This window comes from Dromiciops gliroides, chromosome 2 (genome assembly GCF_019393635.1).
Source record: "Dromiciops gliroides isolate mDroGli1 chromosome 2, mDroGli1.pri, whole genome shotgun sequence".
Lineage (NCBI taxonomy): Eukaryota > Metazoa > Chordata > Mammalia > Microbiotheria > Microbiotheriidae > Dromiciops > Dromiciops gliroides.
Genome location: NC_057862.1, coordinates 595,334,106 through 595,357,209, shown reverse-complemented (window position 1 = coordinate 595,357,209; position 23,104 = coordinate 595,334,106). Strand labels below are relative to the sequence as shown.

The window sequence follows — 23,104 nt, the reverse complement described above, 5'->3', positions numbered from 1 at the left end:
GTTTACTACATAAAAGATAACCTAGTACTACACTCCCACAACTTAACTAAAAAGTAATAAGTAATATTTGTGATGTCAAAATTTCTCCAGAAATTATTTGCAAACATAAGCATTCTCTAAATTACATACACTTAAATGGAATTAACACACCCAAATAAGAACTAGATCAGGGTTTAATAAATATAGATTTGACAAATAAATAAAAACTAAGTGCTATATTGAATTCTTTTATTACATCATCAGCAAGAATGTCCAAAATTATTTTTTCTTTGAATTCATACCCCAATATACCTATCTCCTTCAAACTGGCTACAAGTAAGGTTTTTGCTAAAGATAATGCCATCACATTACATTGTAAATTGGTAGTAGTGAAAACAGGCCAGTAATGAAAATACATCTTGGTTCAAATTCCTAGTCTGCAACTTACCAGTAAACAGGCATTATTTTTTCATCATAATGAATGATTATTACAAATACTAGAAAAAAGAACTTGGATTGTTATTCATAGTAGCGAATACTATATTAATATAATTAAAGCATCATTACTTTGGGCATGATTAAAATGGGAAGGGAGTGTGAAAATTTTTTTACTATACTGGCTCTAATTCCTATTGTAATAAAAATTTCCAACAGAAATACCTTATTATAATACAGTTTTCATATTTAAGCACACATTATTTTATGAACAAATCCATATTAAAAATACATTATTTTCATTTGTATGGCTTTCATTTAGATACAGTTTCAGGATTTCTAACTTCAGTTCTCTACTCCCCTAAAATACCCACTAGTAATGGATTTTTTAAAAAAATTAAACAAAATCTTTAACCTTAATCAAGAAATCAATGACCACTTAAATTCTTTTAAAAATTCATAACTGAAGAAGTCTTTAAAACAAAAATATAATAATCACTTAAAAATTCTGCATTAAATATAACTTTTAAATCGAGAAAAAGAATTTAGGAAATTGGAGGACAGCTGGCTCTTTCTTTCTTTCTTGGCAGGGCAATGAGGGTTAAGTGACTTGCCTAGGGTCACACAACTAGTGCATGTCAAGTGTCTGAGGCCGGATTTCAACTCAGGTCCTCCTGAATCCAGTGCTGGTGTTTTATCCACTGGGCCACCTAGCTGCCCCCCGGCATTATCTTTTTATTTGTGGTCGTATTTTAGGTTGTTCTGTTCCTACCCATCTCTGACTTCTTTTTATGTGCTGCTTGCTCTACTTGAGAAGTCTCTCAGTTACATCGTTCCCTTCTTGAATTTTTACCAAAAAGCTCACAGCTGGGCTAGTGTGATCAGGGGGAAGACAAGAACAACTCACTGGTGGAAATCTGTCACTAGCATGCATACTGATAAGAAAAACTTCATGCTCATATCCTTTTGAACCTTAAGAGCCACAGAATATACTTTTGTACACCTTTTACCCTTATGCTGCATTGGTCCAAATATAGGTGACACAAAAGTCTTGGTGCTGTTTAAACAGCACCAAGACTTCTGAGACATCTGTATAGCTGTACTGCTTGTATATGAAATCTAAGTTAGGCCTATAAATTTCTGTTCTTAGTAGCACAGATACAATTAAACCCTTGATGATTTCCCCAGCAACAGCCTAAGCACAACCAACAGCTTTTCTGATGGTCTACACCCCAGTAGAAGAAGCTTGTGCCAGGTGTGGGAGCTGCTGGTGTAGTAACATAAAGGAAATAAATTCCCTTCACTTAGTTCCAGCAAAGACAATCCTTTTCAGTATCCCTGAGATACATACTTGAAATTTCCTTGCCCAAGAGAACTTTTACTATATCTGCCACAGGAACAGAAGTATGTAGTTGGGGGAAATGGCAGGAGTTGAAGGATCCCATGAAGTATCAGAGGCTTCCAAGCTTTGCAACTGAGAGAGACCCACCTGTTAGCTTTCTTCTTAGCTTCAAAATACCTACTGCCGTCCTGGGGTCCAAGTATACTATTTCCACAAGGTAGTGGTAGGGTGCTTTCAATCAGCAGAAAGTTGGCTACATATTGTATAAAATTGTAGTAAATTATCTACTTTAAAAATTCTTAACATGAAGTCAGTATTTTATCACATTTTAGCATATGTTTAAGTATTTTTTAACAAGTTTTCATTTATAATTCCCACTTCAATTTCTCTTCTTTATTTGCTATTCCGTGTGTGTGTGTGTGTGTGTGTGTGTGTGTGTGTGTTTCCCCCTTACAAAGAATTCTCACTTTAGGGGCATGGCCTGCCTAGAATTGAGCCAATTAATGGAGGCTTGTATTTTAAACATTTCCTATATTTATTCTGTATGAGTAAACATGTGGCCTAAAAAAGCTTAGGAATTATCTAAGGTGTTTTCCACTCTGACTGCTCTTTGTTGAACATCTATAGTGCATACTCAGATATCAAGAGAAGTATGCTGCCACCAAAAAAGATATTCTGAGAAAGAATTCCAGCACAGAAAATGAGAATACAGTCACCCAACAACTGTGGTAAGAGCAATTATTTTAGTAACACTTGGCCATCAAACCTATCTGTTTTTGTTTTTTAAACAATGGATACGTTTTTCCCTCCTGTATTAAATCATATATTCTTTCTTTTTAAGCATGCTTTTTGCCATTCAATGACAATTTTCTTTAGAACCAGTAGCTTGAAGGGAATAAACCTTTTAGTGTGGGAAAAGAGGATGAAGAGGTAAAATGACTCAATATAAAAAACAAAACATACATGCAAATTAAATACAGAGGCTAGATGAAGTCAAATGCATAGAACTACAACTGAATTAGTATAGAACTATTTTGTTTTATCTTGAAGATGCTAAAAATAAAACTTATACAGTGCTAAAAAATAAAGCCACTAGGAGTTACTGGGTTATTTTATCTTCCAGATTTACTAATACTAACCTTTTATGAAACACAATTAGGCTAATTCTATCCTTTATTATCAACTTCGATCCTAGTTGACAGTATCTATAAACACAAATGAAATGTTGGATCTATTCTATCATGTGTACGTTCTCTTTCTACATAAAAAGAAAAAAAAATTCTTACATGCTGCTAAGTTTAAGAGCGGATCATGGGCCATAGTAATTATTTCCATGTTTGACATACAAAATTTTAAAAATCAAAGAAAACAGTTGGAAGGTGAAAAAAAAGGAGAAAACAGGGTTACTCACCGTGGAGTAGTAACTGTTTCCTTTTCTGTGTGCAGCTCCCCCAGCAGAGCTGGGTAGTTTCCTGGAGGTGCCAAGAGAGGTTAGCTAGCCCTGCCCCTCATTGCATAACATCACATCCTTTCACATATAAAAGAAATGGTCTTGTTCTAGACCTTAAGTATCAGATTTCTTGGGTGAAAAGATAGTAAGAGCTGAGTTCTTAAGAATGCTTTTATAACATTTCTATCAGAGGAAAGGGGACACCAGGGGTAATAAAGCAGTATTTAATTAGAAAAATGGGGACAACTCTACCTTGAGTAACCCTGTTTTTCATATCCCATGAAACTGGTTAGGACTGTTAAGAGTGGGTTATAGTTTCAAAAGAACATACCTGGGCAACTAATGAAGACTGCATGCTAGATAAGGACACTTTCTCTTAACCCTTGGAGGGGAGCCTCATCTAGTTTCTACAATGGCAAACAGTCTAAGAGATTACCTAGGCTATCTAATACCACACATTATTTGGGGCTCTGAGAGCAAAAATTTTAGTTCTAAATTAAGAAACAGGTTTTTGATTCTCTTATTTTGAAAGGCAAGTTGAACACTCTGGTATCACAGGGGACTAAACTGCTGGAAATTAAAATGTCTACAAAATTGTTTGGACAACCTTATAGTTTAGGACATCATTTGCCCTGCACAGTCCCATGGGCCTGATGTTTTACATGCCTTTCGAAATAGGAGACAACTAAGCTCAATTAGTAGTTGAGATATCTATCAAAGTAACCTTATATTTCTAAAACTAGAGTACAAGCTGAATAACATTTAATATATCTGTTACTTTCTACATATTTAGGTGTATAAAATCATCAATATCCATTTAATTTTTGCCAGACTCAAAAACAAAAACAAAAAACTCAAAACACACAAAAGAGGTTCTCACTCAATAGCTTTCGAGATTTCATAACCATTCAATACTCCAGTTACTTCTGTATTCCCCCATGGGGCACCTAACGTACTACTCAGCAAAATTTAAAATCAAAGAGCATATTAATTTTCAAACAGGCCACCACCCCTAGTGTGCACAGAGTAAACAATAAAACTAGTTGTAACTGAGAGAAAAAGCTTAAGGTAACAAATAAGACCAGCACTACAATATTAATATTTTATGCAATACTGAATCACTAATAAGAGCTTAGTTATCTGTCTCCCAAGGAGGTCAATTCCTGTCTATTATTTCAGAGAATGGATAACTTCCAATGTTTTATACTCTGTTACAGACAAGAAAAAAATTTCTTAGCCACTACAAATAAATTTACACCAACGCATAAGAAAAGCTTCACTTTACACTAAAATATTAGTGACATTCATTTTCTTTTCTCATCTACCTAGTGTATTTATTTCATACTATCACCATCTTCAACAGCTAATATCCCAGGTAAACAGTTCCATGTAGAAGGTAAAACTTTTTTTCTACTATAAATGGACTCATTCATAATCTCAAAGAACAATTATACACAAAACTTTTCTTCCTATTCTTTTTGTAATAGTACGTAATGGGCAAAAAAAGACCTCAAGAATTTTGTACACCAACCTCAATTAGTCAAAGAAAAGTAACACTTGATAATTCAAAGAAGATGAAATTTGCAAGTTGTAATTTAACATTCTTTTCTTTTCTTTTCATGTTTTTATTTTATTTTTGAGGCAATTGGGGTTAAGTGACTTGCCCAGGGTCACACAGCCAGTTAAGTGTTAAGTGTCTGAGGCCGCATTTGAACTCAGGTCCTCCTGAATCCAGGGCTGGTACTCTATCCACTGCACCACCTAGCTGCCCCTAACATTATTTTCAATTAGAAAATAGTAATGAAATTTAAAGTACTGTAAATTTGTTGCATGATGTTTTGAAAAAGTCTAATAAATTAATCAGCACTGGCTACACAACCATTTAAAAAAGATTCATCTAGAAATGAATTAATCTTTTTTAGTATTGTGTGTTGGGTGTTATAAGTAGTGTTTATGGTGACATAAGATCCTTCAGGAAGGGGAGAGACCTGAAAACTAAATTCCTCCTTGCATTTAAATAATCAACCAACTCCACTGAAGTCCTACTCTTGTGTCTCACCATGGTGTGGAGGTGATCCTGGGTTCCCAAAGGCTACGTTAGGAGAGCAACACAAGTTTTGGCAGGTCCTATTACCAAGCTTCTAAGCTTCTGAATGTGGGCTTTGTGAAAGAATGTCTGTTCTCTCTGTCTGTCTCTTGGCTGAGAATCTGCCTAGCTAAATTAGGAAAGGCTCATCTGAGAGGGTGATGAACTGTTTAGGCACAGAAGCCCCTGAAGCACACCATATTTTGAGCTACACTGGAGGTATGATCTATGTTAGTGAAAATACCCAAACTGAAGAAATTATGATCTTTAAAGTAGTGAAGTAAAAGTATCAACTTAATACAAGCTATCATACTTGGATAAAATATGTTTACAAGACTGACATTTCATTGAAGATATTACAATTTAGGAGCTAATTTACTATAGTTTACTATAAATTTAAATATAGAGAAAAAACTTCAAGAAAGTTGTGGAATCTATTTTTAAAACAAAATTGATCCTCCTTTCAGCAATCAGAAAGAAAAGGCTGTTTTTGTTTTTCCTCTCTAGTCAACCATCTATCATCATTATTTTACATCATATCACATTAAATATTCTAAAAAAAAGTGCTATCCTAAAAGAATATAAAAAGCTAGATAAGTTCAATTTTATCTTAAAAAGAACCAAAAAACAATGACAACAAACACATCAAGAACCAGAAAACATCAATTTTATCCCTTCAAATCTTCAGGGGTTTTTTCAGTCTAATTTTCAACAAAGTCAACACCTTCACTCTTAGAAGACAACCCTAGTCTAATATTTTCCTTATGTTCAGCTTTTGAAAAGAAAAACAGACCTAAAAGAATTAGGGATATACAATATCAACTTCATGGAACATATGATCACATACCACAAGCCAACATAGGCTGAGTTTGTTTATTCCAGAAATCCCAGAAAGTATTACATAGTAGTGTTAAATTTTTAATTAGGAGGCCATTATAAAATAGAAAATCATTATATGCAACTGATCAAAATGGAAAGCACCAATACTTGTATGAACACTTAATTCATTCTTGCTTCAGTTAACCATTATAAAAGTGAAAAAAGTTAAGTGTAGCTATGTCTGGTATCTACCTCAAATGGAACAAGTGAATGTCACTTTAAAGTAGTTTTCTGGTCATCATTTGATCTTAAAATCCACTGTCTTATCTGCATGGAACATCTTTTTGGTCTCACAAGAGAGATTCTTCGGCCAGATAAAGAAAACCCTACTTCTTATCTTCAAAGCAACACCCTCAAGAAGAACTCCAATTACTCAACTTATATACTGTATAAAAAAACCACCCATTTTGCACAATACAAAAGGATCAAGATTTCATTGTATTGTATTATTCAAATTATCAAGAAGTTAAATTATGTATCTTTAATTTTAAATGTTAGTATTTTTATATCAAATTATTCTGTCACCAGTAGATATTTGAAAAATTTTATTGATTTCAAACAGTTTATTCATTTGATGTCAAATACAGGAAACAAAAGTTCTGAGAAAGAAAACTATAATTTCTAGGGAAACTTAAAAAAGATACCCTTATCAGAAACTAATCATTTAAGGGAGTAAGCCTAAAGTAGTTTTCCAATACTTAATTTTCATGCTAAAAAAAAAAAGATAGGCAATAATACTCTTTCTCACATCAAAAAGGACAACGCAACCAACAAACTGTGAAAATTGTAGGGGTGTCATCTACTGGCAAAAACCATTTCAAATAATCTTTTAAACCACTCCTGGCAAATTAAATTCCTTTTAGAATTTTTTCAATAAGAACCAGTAATCATACTGTCCTGTTAGAGTCTAGAAAGATTTTATAAAGCAAGATCAGTCTCTCTTTTAGAGATCTCATGGTAAGGTGCTCAGAAATAAGGTAGATGCTGAAAAGAAAATGGCTTGAGATGGCATACCGAAATACACATCTACTTTCTAGGTGAGCTAGAGTTGTCAAGTACTAGAGAGATTCCACTTAAACAATTCTTGACCCAAGTGGCAGCTAAAAAATGGGATTATATTAAATTAAAATAACAATTCACATGGCCAATCCTCCTAACATTGATTGTGAAACCATTTAACTCCAACATCTTGAGAAGTAAATGGAAGAAAAATTCAAAGGACTAAGTTTTTATGTTAGAAGAAAACAATTTATGTCAAATTTCTTTCAAAGTACCAAATTCCTTCTGCCCACACACTGCAGTATCAAAACAAATGATTCTAGATAAAATTGCAGGCAAAAAATACAGGTTTTAGCTTTGCTCTTTAAAAATAACAAAAAAGGTACCTTTAAACAATTACATCTAAGTATGGGACAAAGGAGCTTTTTTAAAAAAGTGAGATGCCTATAGACTGATAGGGTAAAACATTTCAGTCAATGCATTCTCCTATCACTTTATCTATAAACATGTATTTTTATAGACGTAGTGTCTTTTTCAAAACTTGTCCACTTACAAATTAGATATTTTTGTTTTAACAATGACATCAACAAGGCTAAAAGTGACTAAATCACTTTTATTTTTTAAAAATAGTAAACAGCAAATACATAAAGTAAATGGTAAAACAATTCTACTTACAAATGAGTAATCTGCTCTCCTTTCAGGGGGGGTAGAAGGTTCCCTGAACCGATCAAACAGTTGTGAACTACGGTCAAACGCTGTTGTACATCATCTCTAAAATTAAAAATGAGGTATTTTAATATTTCAGAAGTGATAAAAATTACTTATTACATTTATGAGATCTTTTTATTTTTCACTCTTCTGGAATTAAAAAATTATCTAAGTCAAGGTACTCAAAATTAAGACAAAGAAATGGCAAATTCCTCCTGTGTCAGCAAAAGGTAATTAAATAGATGTTGAATTTTAAATGGTAATATTAGACTGCTGAGGGTTACTCATCTCTACTGCATAATTTATCATCTGAAACATCAATAACTGGTTGACTTTTTAAAAACTCTATATAACAATTCAGAATCCTTTAGTTTCTCTTTAAATGTATGTTTATAATATTCCTGGGAGGAACGACAAATATCTCTAATAATTTTGATAGAATTGGACTGGAAGACATCAATAGGCATCTCCTATCCAAGTAAGTTTATAAAAGTGGTTAATATCTAAATAGTCAATTCCCAACACCTGCCCTATCCCTCCCCCTCTCCATTTTTGTTAGTTCAATGCTATTGTCTTTGTCTTGTGTTTTATCATAATGCTGGAAGCCCAGACTGAAAACTCTAGCCATCAGCTTCAAATATTAATTTATTTAACTTTTCTGTTGAATATTTTTTAGGAAGATTCTTTGTTACTTTAAAAAACAAACAAACCCATACGCATAACCACTCTGGACTGAGAATATTGGATGTGATTTTTAAAAACTCAGCAGTATTCCTGAGTTTAGAAAATATACTCTTCTTTTCAAAGTAGATAAATACACACAAGTCAAACTCAAAAGCGTATATAAAATTGAACAGTGGGATTTTAGGAATGAGTCAAATTAACATCTTATTTTCCATGTAACATATTAAAATATTATAAAGTTAAACAAAAAGAAACTTTTTTCTATTAAAAATATACTACATTCAAGAATTTATTAAGTACAGTTCTGACAAGTATATTTTCAATTAATGCAAGATACATCATACATATGAATAATCTCATTAAAAGTTAATAACAGAAAGATTAATTTTAATTTATAAACTCTAATGCCAAACTTCTGAAAATATCCATTAATGATACAAATGGATAATACTGATTAAACAAACCTGGACATTTCTAGTTCTCCATTTGCATAGAGTTGGAGCTTGATAAGCTCAGGCTGAAGAAAGGAATCCAGTAAATAATAGGCAAAGGTTATTTCTTCATGTGAAGGTACATGCCACTGGATACCTAGATTCCACAAATCACCTGGTTTTCCCCAGTCCTAAGAACAAAGTTGCACCAAAGAAATTGTAAATAAAGTATTTTATTAAAGACTTAATATTCATTAAATAAAACAAATTTATTTTCCAATGGGAGGCAGAACAACTGATAAAAACAATCAAATCTAAACCTTGGTAACACAATGTTCATCATAAAATACTACAACCTTATGACAGAAAAATCTACTGTGATAGTCAGTATCTTTTATATAAAAGGCACTTGATAAATGAAGATGTATTTCTGTTGAGCCACACATGTAATTTGGACATTTTTACTGACCTTATTAATAGAGCTGATAATATAATATGTGCACAAACCAACCAATTTCACACAAAAATGGAAAAATTTGGATTAAAACTCTTTTGAAAGACAATCAAAAATAATATGGCAAAATTAGGAGAACATGTCAGAGCTATGGAGACAGGAAGAATTTTGGACCAAACAAGATATAGAGAGCATTATGAAATGTAAAATGGATAATTTTAATTATGTAAAATCTAAAAGTTTTTGCACAAACAAAACCAATGGAACCAAAATTAGAAGAAAAGTAGAAAAATGGGAAATAATTTTTTTACAGGAAGTATCTCTGATAAAGGGCTCATTTCTCAAATATATAGAGAACTGAGCCCAATGTACAAAGATATAAGTCATTCCCTAATTGATTAATGGTCAAAAGATATGAACAGGCAGTTTTCAGATGAAGAAATCAAAGCTATGAAAAGTCATGAAAAAATGCTCTAAATAATTATTGATTAGAGAAATGCAAATTAAACCAACTCTGAGATACCACCTCACACCTATCAGATTGGCTAATATGACAAAAAAGGAAAATGTTGGAGGGGATATGGGAAAATTGGGACACTAACATATCATTGGTGGAGTAGTGAACTGATCCAACCATTCTGAATAATAATTTGGAATTATGCCCAAAGGGCTATAATCATGCATACTCTTTGACCCAGCAATACCATTACTAGGTCTGCATCCCAAAGAGCCAAAAAAGAGAAAAGAACCTACTTGTACAAAAATATGTATAGTAGCAATTTTTGTGGTGGCTAAGGATTGAAAATTGAGGGGATGCCCATCAATTGGAGAATGGCTGAACAAGTTGTGATATATAATTGCAATGGAATACTATTGTGCTATAAGAAATGACAAGCAGGATGATTTCAGAAAATCCCGGAAAGATTTATATGAACTGATATAAAGTGAAGTGAGCAGAACCAGAACATTTTGCATAGTAACAACAATACTGTATGATGAAAAACTGTGAATGACTTAGCTCATAGCTAAGAAAATCCCAAAGGACTCATGAAGCATACTATCCACCTCCAGAGAAAGAACTAATGTTATCTGAATATAGACTGAATACATACTATTTTTGACTTTCTTTGTTCACGATTTCTTGCACATAATGACTAATATGGAAATGTTTTACATGATTGCAGATTTATAACCTATATCAAATTGCTAACTGCTTCCTAGAGGAGGGAGGGAAAGAAAAGGAGGAGAGTGGGAGGAAGGAACCAACCGAATTTGGCACTCAAACCCAAACAAATGTTAAAAATTGTTTTTACCTGTAATTTGGGGAAAATATTTTTAAAAAGACAGCATGGCAAACATTTCCAAGTCAACAATCTAATTTCATTTTTCATAAAAATGACATCAATTAAAATTCTCTAATCCCAAATTAATGAAAAAACTTACCTTGATAGGAAAGTATTCAGAAGGAGGCTTGTTAAAGCCACCTGGCACACTGCAGTATTCTGTAGGATAGATAAGTGTAGTAGATCGCAGAAGGTGATGTAAAAGATTACAGGACAAAGTGTAACCCTGTTTACAAGTTAAATGTAAGGTTCGTTGGAGAATCTTTACCAGCTGTTCTTTGTAAGGCAACAACTTTTTTCCATCAACTCGAGTAATCTAATAAAACAAAGATTTTTAAAGAGTTTACTATATAATTATGACTGTTACAGAAAATTCAGAAAGTTTAAACACTAATGTTAGTCTAAGTTTTTAAAAATAGTTTTATTTAAAAACATACTAAATAATTGGCCTGGGATAGCTAGGCGGCACCATTGATAGAACACCATGCTTGGAGTCAGGAAGACCCAAGTTCAACTCCAGCCTCAGACACTTACTAGCTGTCTGACTCTGTTTGCCTCAGTTTCTTCATCTATAAAATGAGTCAAAGGAGAAAATCACAAACCATTCTAATGTCTCTGCTAAGAAAACCCTAATGGGATCACAGGGTTAGACACAACTGAAAGGACTTAACAACAACAACTAGGGCTATGTACTTCCAGAATGCCAATTTATTTTAAGAGTTTTTAAGAGTTCATTTCATCATGTATTTTTTCAACCACAAGATACTAATACTAATCTAAGTATTATGTTGTGGAGGTCCCCTAAAATATTATCATCATCATTTTGATTAAAAAAGGTCCTCCCCTTTGCAAAGGTTAGAAATTGGCATGCTAAATGAAAGAATTCTCATAAGTTAGGGATATAAAGAGTTCAGAAAAAAACAAAGTTCTTGACTCCAGGAAGCTTACATTCTAACACAGGGGTATGCCAGATACAGATAACTTTAATACACAACAGTAAATGTACCAGAAGCAATGTGAATAATCTTTTTAGCAACAAAACTGCAAGAGGAATATTGTCTTTGAACATAATACCTGATAAAATTTACAAGAACAAGATGACCTAGATATGAACCTGACAATGAAGAGTTCCTATTTAATATAAAGCTATGTTTTGCTTTGGACAAAGGCAAGGATCATGCTAAAAAGTCTATTTCATTTGTACTTCACAGAATTTTGGAGTGAGAACAGCCATTTGATAAAAATCCATTCCCATAAGGAATCTCTGCTTTAACATACTCAATAGTTTTTGCTTGAAGACCATCAGAAAGGAGACCCAGAATTTCTAGAAGCATCTCATTACACTTTGAGACAGCTATAATTTTTCCTAACAAGTTTAAACTTTTTTCTTTGCCACCACCACCCACTGTTGATACATATTATTAATACAAGTAGGCTTCTGTGAGCCCAGGAAAATGGGTTGTGATGGATGAATAGCATCTGAGAAGACAATGAAGACAACTAGTGAAAAGGAGGACACTGGATTTGATAATCAGGAAATCATAAATTAGGAACTTGAATGTAAGGAAATGTAGGAATTAATTATAGACAACTCTCACGAATTTTAGCATCCAAGAGAAAGAAAAAGTTGGAGTACTAGATGACTAGGGTAGAAAAATTAATAAAATCCACATTTTTCTAATAAGATGAGGAAGAGAAGTATATAAATGGTCTGTTTATTTCACCTCTTTGATACCTCAGTTTCCTAATTTGTAAAATGGAGATAAATAATACACTACTACTTCAGAGGAAAGCACACTGTTAACTCTACTGTAAGCTGTTACTGTTGGACTGATCAGAATGAGCCACTGATGAGGAAGAAATGATGCACGAGAAAGGGATGATTAATACGATATAGCAAGATCCTAGAAGAAGTGAGAGGGAATAAGATCAAATATACAAAGAATTAGCCTTAGTGAAGAAGAGTAGGGATCTCTTTTCCAATAAGTGATGATATTGACAAGATTTGAGGAACAGAGGAATGGAACTAAGGTGGCATACAATGGATAGTCTTTATCTCAAAAAAATAGAAGCCTGTCATTAATTCAGGTTTAAAAATAAACACTAATTTCTACCATTTTAAGAGATGTTAGCATGGAGGAGTTGCTTGTATTGCTCAACTAAAATGCATTCCACTGTCATTTTTTTCTTACAAAAAAATACTTTTCTACCTATATATAACAATTAAAATTTTTTCACCTACACATCAAAAAAGAGCATTTCCATATACAAAAATAGGACTATATATAAAAACTGTGAACTTAAATTTTGTAACACTTTTAAAAAAGTATTTAATAAATTCTCTGTTCTGTTTTGTGCATTTAAAAAAATGGTTCAGTGACAGTGGCATCAATATTGCCAACTCCCTATTTACTTCCAAAACCAACTTCCACAAATTTAAAAAAACACCCTAGTAACAATTAAGTATAATTAAACAAAAATAAATTCACCCAATAGTCATGTATAAAAAGGCATGTCTCTTTCTGTATCTTGAGTCCATCACTTTTGTCAGAAGGCAATTAACTGTTTCAAATGGGTCTTCTGGAGACATAACTGGTCATTATATTTACAAAGTTATTATGTCTGTTGAAATTGTTTCCCCCCTCTCATTATGTAAATTGTTCTCCTGATCACTTTACTCTGCACCAGATATTATACAGGATTCTCTGCAATCATTTCTTTCATTTTTTCTTATGGCTCAATAATATTCCATCCATTGCATTCCTCTATCATAACTTGTTCTTGATGGGAAGACCGTTAGTTTCTAATTCTTTTCTTTTTTCCTTTTAATTCTCCCTTCAGGATCAGGAAGTATTCCCATCCCAGTATTATCTTATCTCTTAACCCTGTTTCCCTGTTTAGTGTATTGTATTTCAGCATCAAATTTTATGTGTATATATATTCTCAACCCACCTTGTCTGTTTCATGAGAGTGACAATTCCAACAAGGCAAAGACCAAATGATTCCTCTCCTCTAACCCTTTGTTTTCTTATCTATAATTTTTTTTAAAAATGCCTAGATCTGAGGTTATAGTACCTTCTTTTCCTTTTCCTTCTTTCTTTTCTTTTTTTTGGCGACTCAGTATTCCTACCTCACCCAAGCTATAAGTACATTAGCCATTCAGAGGTCTAATCCCACTATTGATCAACATGGGAGTTTTGATCTGCTCTGTTTCTAACATTAGCCAGTTTGTTCTTCTTTAGGCAAGGGGGTAGGTTCCTGCTTTTGGGGGCTCCCCATAACTGATGCTATATTTAATGCAGATACCTAGTTAGCTTAGTCTTAATGAACCTAAAAACTTTAATAGCAAAGATAACAGGCAAGTATTACCTGACTCGAGATACAAATGGATTTAATTAAGTTTTTCTTTCTTTCTTTTTTTTTGAACATCTTTAGCTACAAGTATAGTAATAATAATTAGTCATTTTTATAAAGTATATTTTATAAAGGTGCTTTCTTTATAATAAATACTGGGCTTGGAAGTGAAGGACCTGTGTTGGAATCTGAATTCTTCCACTTTGTACCTGTGTGACCCTGTACAAGTTATTTATCTAGTCTAAGCTTCATTTGTCAAATGAACTAAATCACCTGAAGTCTTTTCCAGCTGTTTTCTTACAGCTAGGTAATGATAGAGCCAAGACTTGAACCTCCAATTAAAGAGCAAAAGGCAAGAAGAAAAAATAGTTAACATTTTAGCTAGTTGCCAAACCTTATTATGAATCTTTGAAATCTTATTCAAATTGGTTGTTTCAGAATATTCAAAACTAACTCAAACTTATGAAATAATTTCAAGGCCTCAATGCACATATTATCTTGGGAATAGCTATTAGTCTCATTTTTACAAAATGTTAAAATTAAGTAGAGCCCTATAAATCCTGCCATGGAGGTGAACCTGGGTTTGCAAAGGCTATGCCAGCAGAGTACAAGCTCTGGAATATTATACTAAAATGGAAAGGCCTGTCAAGCAAGAGACTTATCTGATGTCAGAGAGCCAACTAGGCTAAGCATAGAGAATCTCCATCACCAGGAATTTGACCAGCAGGTTAACTATCATGCTGGCAACCTATGAAAGACAAATACAAAATGTTCTCAATTCTTTGAGTTCTTCCTTCTATAGAAGGAGAGTGGCAAGAGAAAGTCAAAGAATAATAGTTTTTAGACCATCTCTAAACATGAACTTAATTTTATATGCTAAATGTCAGTACTGTCTAACGATAAACTGAGAAACTACTAGAAAAATTGAATCATATAATTATTTTTAAAAATGAAAACAGAGGACATAAGGGAATAGAAGGATGGTTCATGAATTTTCCTGAGAGAATTAAATAAATGGGTGCATAAGTGCACAAAAACAAGAAGTATTTCATAGGAATACTTGACTATCTTACCTTGCTGGGCTCTTGATGAACATAAGCAATAAGACCTGAAAATCGCATGTAATGTACCATCTGTTGCAGAGTATAATTGGAAAGAGAAATTCTATGAAGACCTTGTCATGCTACTACAAAATAATTCAACATTTTGGCATTCAGAAATGTCAATGTGAAAACGGGCATAACAGAAGGGAGCAAAAAAAGTTGGAAAAAATTCTTTAGGATTAAACATCATCATCAACTCAAGTATAAAAGAGGGAAATGAATGCTCACCAAAAATGTCTGCTCCTCTTATATAATATGTGCTATGCTAAGTCCTAATGAAGGAGAGATTCCCTACAGATAGTGACATCTTCCAGATCCTCCTGTTTATGGATGATTTTGTACTGATTGCATCAAGTCCCAGAATACTACAGAGCCTCCTCAGTGACTGCAATAGCTTCTCAAAAGAGATGAGTTTGACAACTGACACAGTAAAAAGAAAATGTATGAAGAAAGTCTATTGTCAAGATTACAAAATGCAGTCAAATAAACAACTCAATGAGTTATTTATCTTAATAAGACACTGCAAATGGACTATGAGTAGGAATTGTAATTGAAAGATCTCAAATATTCTTTTAGTGAGCAACACTGTTGCAAAGCACAAAAACAACAATCTCTAAAGAATAAAATTTCAGGCCACCCAAAGCTCAATGCAAATTGTGAATACGAGTAAGCTGAAGGATATTACTAAAGGTGATGTGAACACAAGAAGTGGCATAAAAGGTATCATCAAAGAAATGCATGCATCAAAAGAGATGAATTGGTCATATGATTAAAGCAAGGAATAAAAGGATGAAAAGGCAAAGTAATGCATGGCAATCACAGAATGTTCAAAGATCTCCAGCATTTTGGATATTTTTACATAAAAGATTATGGGAGGGGATGGACAAAAATCACAGTGGATGAAAAAGCATGGATGGTTTGAAAACGGCATCTTCAGGAGCAATGCCCTACATTAATAGATCACATATGCATTGAAGCACATTGATGGAAGTATGAGGTCAAGATGAAAAAGGTCAAAATAGAGACTAGAACAGAAGTGAAATATTCTAAAAGTTCTCTGGATTTATCCATCATATGATAAAACTTTCTAGGATACTTTGGCAGTAACACAGATATAGTTTTATTGTTGGTCCATGTATACAAAGTAATTGTTAAATTTGTTTTCCTCAAGAGAAAGACAAACACTGAAAGAAAAAATACCTCAGACAAAAGTTGGAGATTCCACAGTAATTCCTTATCTAGCTCTTCTTCATTCAAGACATCATCATCTAAAGAGGGAAAAAAATTTCCTTAATAAAATAAAAGCTTTCAAAATTCATAGCTAAATTTTCTGTTAAGAATATATGCAACTCTGCATTTCTATAAAGACTTCCTGTTTCATCTTCTAGAAAGTCTTTTCACTCTTCCTTGTCCAAAAAAAAAAAAAAAAAAAAAAGGGACAACGTCCAAGAAGAAAATAAATGCATTCAAAGATCAGAAATCCTGATGTTCCATATGTAATATGTGAATTCTAATTTCTCAAGTTAACTTGCAGAAATTCCTTTGGGATACCATAATGAAATTCCTTAAAGTATCCAGTGTGGATTTCTTGATGCATCAAGTTGACAGATATTAGTGTTTTAAAATTAGGTAAGTATCTCAAGTTGTTAAAAGTTCAAATTAATACACCTGATGTACATTTCTCAGAATCACGGAATTTTTTTAGAAGGAACTTCACTGACCATCTGGTACAAACTACATCCAAAATGAATCTTCAATATATCATGCCCAACAAATGGTTATCTAGCATCTACTTAAAAGACCGGCAAGGAGGAAAAATCTCCTAGGGCATTCTATTCCACTTTTGAATAGGTCTAATTAAGAATTTCTTCCTGAGATCAGGCCTAAAAAACTTCCTCTTTGCAACTTATACCCACTATTCCTAGTTTTGTCTTCTTGGATCAAACAGGACACATCTATTATTTCTTCTAATCTAGACAAACTAATCTGCACATACCTGGATGGTTCTTAAAGACTAAAAGAAATGTTTATTCACAAAATGAAAACAAATGTCAACAAAATTGTATGACTCACTCATTGTAAGTTGACTTATAACACTGCAGCAATGGGGAACAAAAATCTTCAAAGATTCCTCTGGGCAGCACTGAAACATTTTACCAATGATTTTAAAAGAGAAGCAGTTAACATGAGGTCACAAAGTAATCACTATTTCAGGGAACAAGTATACAAAAGAATTATCTTTTGGGGCAAGTTTATATTTAAAACATTTCATCCAGTACAGAAATAAATTAATATCCACAAGATTGCCATATAAGTTTTCAGTTTAAAAACAACAACTAACCTTTACAGCAGCTCGGCACATGTCTGCCACCATGCGGCCAGCTACTCTAGTTTCAAATATGTTTGAAATAGCAAAATTAAAAACCTTCTGCAGGGCAACCTGTTAAGTGAAAGATATAGTCAGCCTTTCTTTAGAAAAAAATAAAATTCTTCATGAAATATAAAAAACATATACATGCATATGTTTGAACTATTCATGAGATAATTAGATATTAGGTTCATTGAATCTTTTTTTTTTTTTAAGTGAGGCAATTGGGGTTAAGTGACTTGCCCAGGGTCACACAGCTAGTGTTAAGTGTCTGAGGCTGGATCTGAACTCAGGTACTCCTGACTCCAGGGCCGGTGCTCTATCCACTGCACCATCTAGCTGCCCCTCATTGAATCTTTAAAGAGAACCATCCACAATAAAATTAATCAAAGAATTAAAACTCTGCGTATGTTCTACAGATATTTTGAACCATTTAATTTTTGAAATTATTTCACATTTTAAGTGATTTAAAAAGAGTCAAAATTTGCATGCAATACTAATTTGAACAAAGTAAAATTGGTACAACTGCTTTTATGAGATTCAGGGAAGTCACACATGGCTGGATATGGTCAACAGTATGAAGTTAGTTGAGGAGGTCAGTTTTTTAAATGGCATTTTGTGGGAAATGGTTCATTCATTTAACATAGCAATGTCATGCTGAATAGTTTAGACATCAATGAATGAATGAATAAATGGTGCAGTAGTCCTAAGTACTTAAGATCCCTAGATTAAATGTTATAATTAAATTAAATGTTATACTAATCAATATTTATTTCATTATCAGATAAACTTTCTAATACTAAAGTAACTCTGAAGATTTTCTTCCAAAAATCAGTGTCAAAGAAAATTTGCTAAGGTGATTAAAAAATCATTTTGCCCCATTATTTAAATCATAAAAACTTTTAAAACTGTTCTCCTGTACACTATGTAATTATAATAACAAAATATGGTGCTAAAGAAAGAAAATGCACCTCCTTTTCTCCCTTCCTTACAGAGGTGGGAGAGCAGGACTATGACACAGCATACTCTGTCAAGACTCAGGGTGATATGACGGTTAGCTGTACTGAACTGCTTTTACTCCCTGTGTTTTTTTTATTCTGTGTTACAAGGGATGGTTCTCTAGAGAAGAATGGATAAGGGATTTATTGGAAATAAGGTGATGCAAAATCAAAAGATATCAATACAAATTTTAAAATAAATTTGTTTCAGAAAGATGTAATTTTTGAAGATGCAAAGACACCTAGGACTGAGATAGAAGGAAGAAAATAAAATAAAAATTTTGGTAATAAAGAATGAACATTGCAGAGCATGCTTTGTGAGAATAACACCAAACACCAGACATTTAAAAGAGCTTTCGTTCTAATGAAACAAAAAAGTTACTTTCCATAATTTAGTATTAAAATAATGTAGAGTAATTCTATTAATCCTGAAGCCACAAAAAAGAATATTAAAATTAACTTTTAAAATTTCATTTTTATCCCATTTTTTAAAATCATGGCATGGTTATATAAAAAATAACCATTTATCAAAACTTTATAATTATTCATGGAGCAAGAGGGGATGAGGAAAAACTTTAAGGTAACTTGCTATCAGAAGTTATATCACATGTAAGTTTATCACTTTATTTTGTATAAAAATATTCTCTGTACCTTAAATATCTCATTAGAACATTGTGTGAGTATCGTACTGAAAGTAGAAGAGAGGCCTAATTCCACCAAACTCTCCAAGTGAGTCATCTTCTCTGTTTCTGTCTCCTCTCTTGTTTGTTCCAATGTACTACTTTCTATTAGTCCAAAACACCTAAAAAATCCAAAGAAAGTATATGGTCAAATAACTTAAAATTGATTTAAATTAACATTTTAAATACAGTTTAGGTAGTTTTACTAATACCATGTTCACACACAAAAAAACTGCTTTTCTCATAGCATTTATGAGTATTAAAAGATGTTTTATGTACACTTCCTAGAGAGTGGCCATCAAAGGCATATGGATTGAGTAGAAAGACACAGTGAGGTCTTAGGACCAACAGAGCAGTAACAGCTCCAAATATCAATTGTACAACAAAACTAGGTCATTTACTCACCTGTCCATGAATTGTAAGACAAAATCTTCAAATTCAGCTGTAGCAGAGCACAGCTCCTTTTCCACCTGTAAGGTCCAACATACACAAACATTATTTTCTCTGTAAATTGGGTAGAATGTCAATTACTTTTTGTGAGAAAACTCAAAAATACAACAGATTACAGAAATTTTACATATATAAGCAGTATTGAATGCATGAATAAACAAAACTGCAGTGGGTCTTGAATATCTATTTCTAAAGCTCTAAAAACTTAAAAATGAGAAAAGCTCATTTCATATACATCCAAATATTTATTTTCATCACATAATCAATATTAAAACTGCTGATGGGGGCGGCTAGGTGGCACAGTGGATAAAGCACCGGCCCTGGAGTCAGGAGTACCTGAGTTCAAATCCGGACTCAGACACTTGACACTTACTAGCTGTGTGACCCTGGGCAAGTCACTTAACCCCAATTGCCTCACTAAAAAAAAAAAAATGCTTATGTACAAATAGATTATACATCTAGATAATGAAACACCCAAGCAAGAAGTAACATAGCCAAGTAATTTCTAAGTAGGACTAGCTAATGCAAAGTTCCTCACTTGGAAGATAATCCTGAAAGGGCCAGATGGGATTTGAGCGTACATCAATTCAACACATATATATTCTAGATGCATGGTTTTTATTATTATCATAATTCTTATTCTTATTAATATTGAGACTAAAGTAACACAACAGAAAACTATCACTTTGCTGGGTGGCACTCAAGTGTTTTGTTCTTCTATCTACAAAACATAGATGGTGCTTTTGACCTACCTAATATATATGTATGCATGCAAATGTAAAAATCATCTTATAATATTTTTAATAAATTTTAATGTTTTAGAGAATTTTTGCATTGTTGTTATAATCCTCATTAAATGTGGAAAAGCGTGAAAAATAGAAATTAATATTCTGTATTTCTTTTTTTAACTAGAAAATAGTCTTACTTCTGTGAGGTCATTTCTTTCTTGAAGTACAGATGAACAATCTACTAAAGGCACCAGAGTGGAGAATGTTGCTATAAACTGGAATGTGATCTGTTGGAAGATGCAAATGGTTTTCAACATTTAGTACACATTTCAGATTCAGGCTGTTAAGTATATTGTAAAACAAAGGCTGGATTAATAAATTATCTTCCCCAAAATCCTAAAATAATTTTATTTATTGTATTTCATTTAATCATACATATTTTAACCTTTATCAAAATCAGCTATTTTAGCGTTTCCACTAAGTTAATCATTTTATTAACTATGTCTATATTTTATCATCTGCAATCCCAAACTTCCTAAATTTGTTGTAATGAGGCTACTCATCTCGACCTAAAGCAATGAGATCACCCAGGGATGGAATAGTACTGATGACAGAACGATGACAAGGAAGAAAGATAGGTATTCCTAGAGGAGAAAATCTTGCTACCTAGCCGAGGAAATTAGGGAGGTCTCTGTTGGTGCAATGACATTTCAAACACAGGCCTTCCAACAATGTCCCTTTCTGGTTTGAAATTCTAAAGGGGTCACAGAGCAGGTGACATGACATGGCACTGAAATCCAGATAACACGGGAAATCTGAATATTATATAATAAACACAAATGTCTACTACATAAAATTCATTGAAATGAATTGAAATTTTGAATCATGGACATGTTGATTTTGAGAATTTTCCTATTAAGGAGAAAGAATATATTATAATTGTTTGCCCACAGATTTAAGTTCAGGCATCCAATTACTTTTCTAGAAAACAACATTAATGTTACATGTAACACAATGTAAAGGCTCCTTAAAGAGATGTTAAAAGCAATCTGATGATACACTCATAACCTAACAAAACAGAAAGTAAATATGCTCACCATGCATTTACTAAAGTCATTTGGATCCACGCCAGGCAATGCTCTCATCAACAGAGGTAGCATGTGTGTTGGACCTTCAGGAAACCATCTGCCCCCTGACACTAGACTACGGGCTACTCCAATCACACAACTTAAAGTGGCGGTGAGTTGGTGAGGTTCTGTTAATGTCTCTAGGGCAGGATACGTTCTACGATGTGAAAACAGTGACAACAGGGTAAAAAACAATTTTAAACTTCAAGAAGGAAGCTAAGTAAGAAACCATGGTGCAGTTAGATTTTTAAGCATTTTTCAACCTTTAAACCCCTTACTGACAATGAAGTAATTTCATGGTTTAGTTCACTACTGCCAGACTCTTGAAAGCTGGTCCAAAGACAAAAATCCTCACCATTACATGACAGGACAAGAACTATAAAACTGTGGTAAAATACACATTATTTTAGTCATAATATTTCATAATGTACTTTTTTCTAAAATGCGAATGTGTTTTAATATTTGTGGGTAATATTATTTATGGTAGCCAGATACTACAGAGAAAGATTAGGTCTCTACAATATAAAGATTAGGACGCTGGTGAGAACTTGGAATTAGGAAGGTCTGGGTTCAGTTCCCAGAACATTTCCTACTAGTGTGACCCTGAGCAAATCACCTAACTTGTGCTTTAGTTTCCTCGCCTGTACAATTACAGGATTAGATTCAACAGTCTTTTTTTTTTTTTGGTGAGGCAATTAGGGTTAAGTGATTTGCCCAGGGTCACACAGCTAGTAAGTGTCAAATGTCTGAGGCCGGATTTGAACTCAGGTACTCCTGACTCCAGGGCTGGTGCTCTATCCACTATGCCACCTAACTGCCCCAGATTCAACAGTCTTAAACTCAAAATCTATGATCCTATAAATAGCGGTCAAAATAACAACAGCTAAAAGGTGTTTTATTCTTCTAATAAATGGAAAAACGAAAAGATGGTATGTTTAAGTTTATACTCATTCCATATACTGCTTCAATGATTTTAATTGAGTCATTATTTAAGAGTGTATCAATTTCCCTTCTCTCTATAACTAAACAAATTGGAGGGGAAAAAAACCAGATACAATTAAGATCTGACATTAAAGATTAATACTAAAGGGAAAGTGATACTATATCACTTTTTATAAGTATTAGCTTATAAGTCACAAACTCAAAAATATCTATGAAATTACTGATGAATTATTTTAATAGCTATACATTCTGATAAACTCAATCTTAATCTGAATTTATGAAAGTAAAAATAAAAGGTTAATGAAAATATACAATTTAAAAGCAAAATATGCTGAATTATATACAATTATTTTCTAATCATTAAATCTGTTTTTTAAAATGTTTGAGGATAGAAGTTTCATTACTTCAACTGTGACTGATCAGCTACAAAAGGAAAAAAGGACAATAACATAAAACAAAGCAAAATGAAAAACCCTTGACAGCTCTTTCAAGTCTGGATCTTCTGGTTCTGGTTCCTCAACAGCAAGGGAAAGAAGATCCAGAAAGCATTTATGGAATCAATAT

At 32.9% G+C, this 23,104-nt stretch overlaps 1 protein-coding gene across 2 annotated transcripts in view; it reads right to left on the bottom strand.

Annotated features, from left to right (window-relative positions):
- Positions 1-23,104, bottom strand: part of PSME4 (proteasome activator subunit 4) — a 112,181-nt gene that overhangs the window by 43,429 nt on the left and 45,648 nt on the right. For both annotated transcript variants that reach the window (XM_043981850.1, XM_043981851.1), the window contains 10 exons: positions 21,569-21,755; positions 20,669-20,758; positions 19,699-19,763; positions 19,265-19,415; positions 17,589-17,687; positions 17,321-17,390; positions 16,448-16,515; positions 10,891-11,106; positions 9,027-9,184; positions 7,846-7,941 (listed from right to left, as the gene is read on the bottom strand). In XM_043981850.1, the coding sequence (XP_043837785.1) occupies positions 7,846-7,941; positions 9,027-9,184; positions 10,891-11,106; positions 16,448-16,515; positions 17,321-17,390; positions 17,589-17,687; positions 19,265-19,415; positions 19,699-19,763; positions 20,669-20,758; positions 21,569-21,755 (1,200 nt within the window). The remainder of the gene's footprint in view (positions 1-7,845; positions 7,942-9,026; positions 9,185-10,890; positions 11,107-16,447; positions 16,516-17,320; positions 17,391-17,588; positions 17,688-19,264; positions 19,416-19,698; positions 19,764-20,668; positions 20,759-21,568; positions 21,756-23,104) is intronic.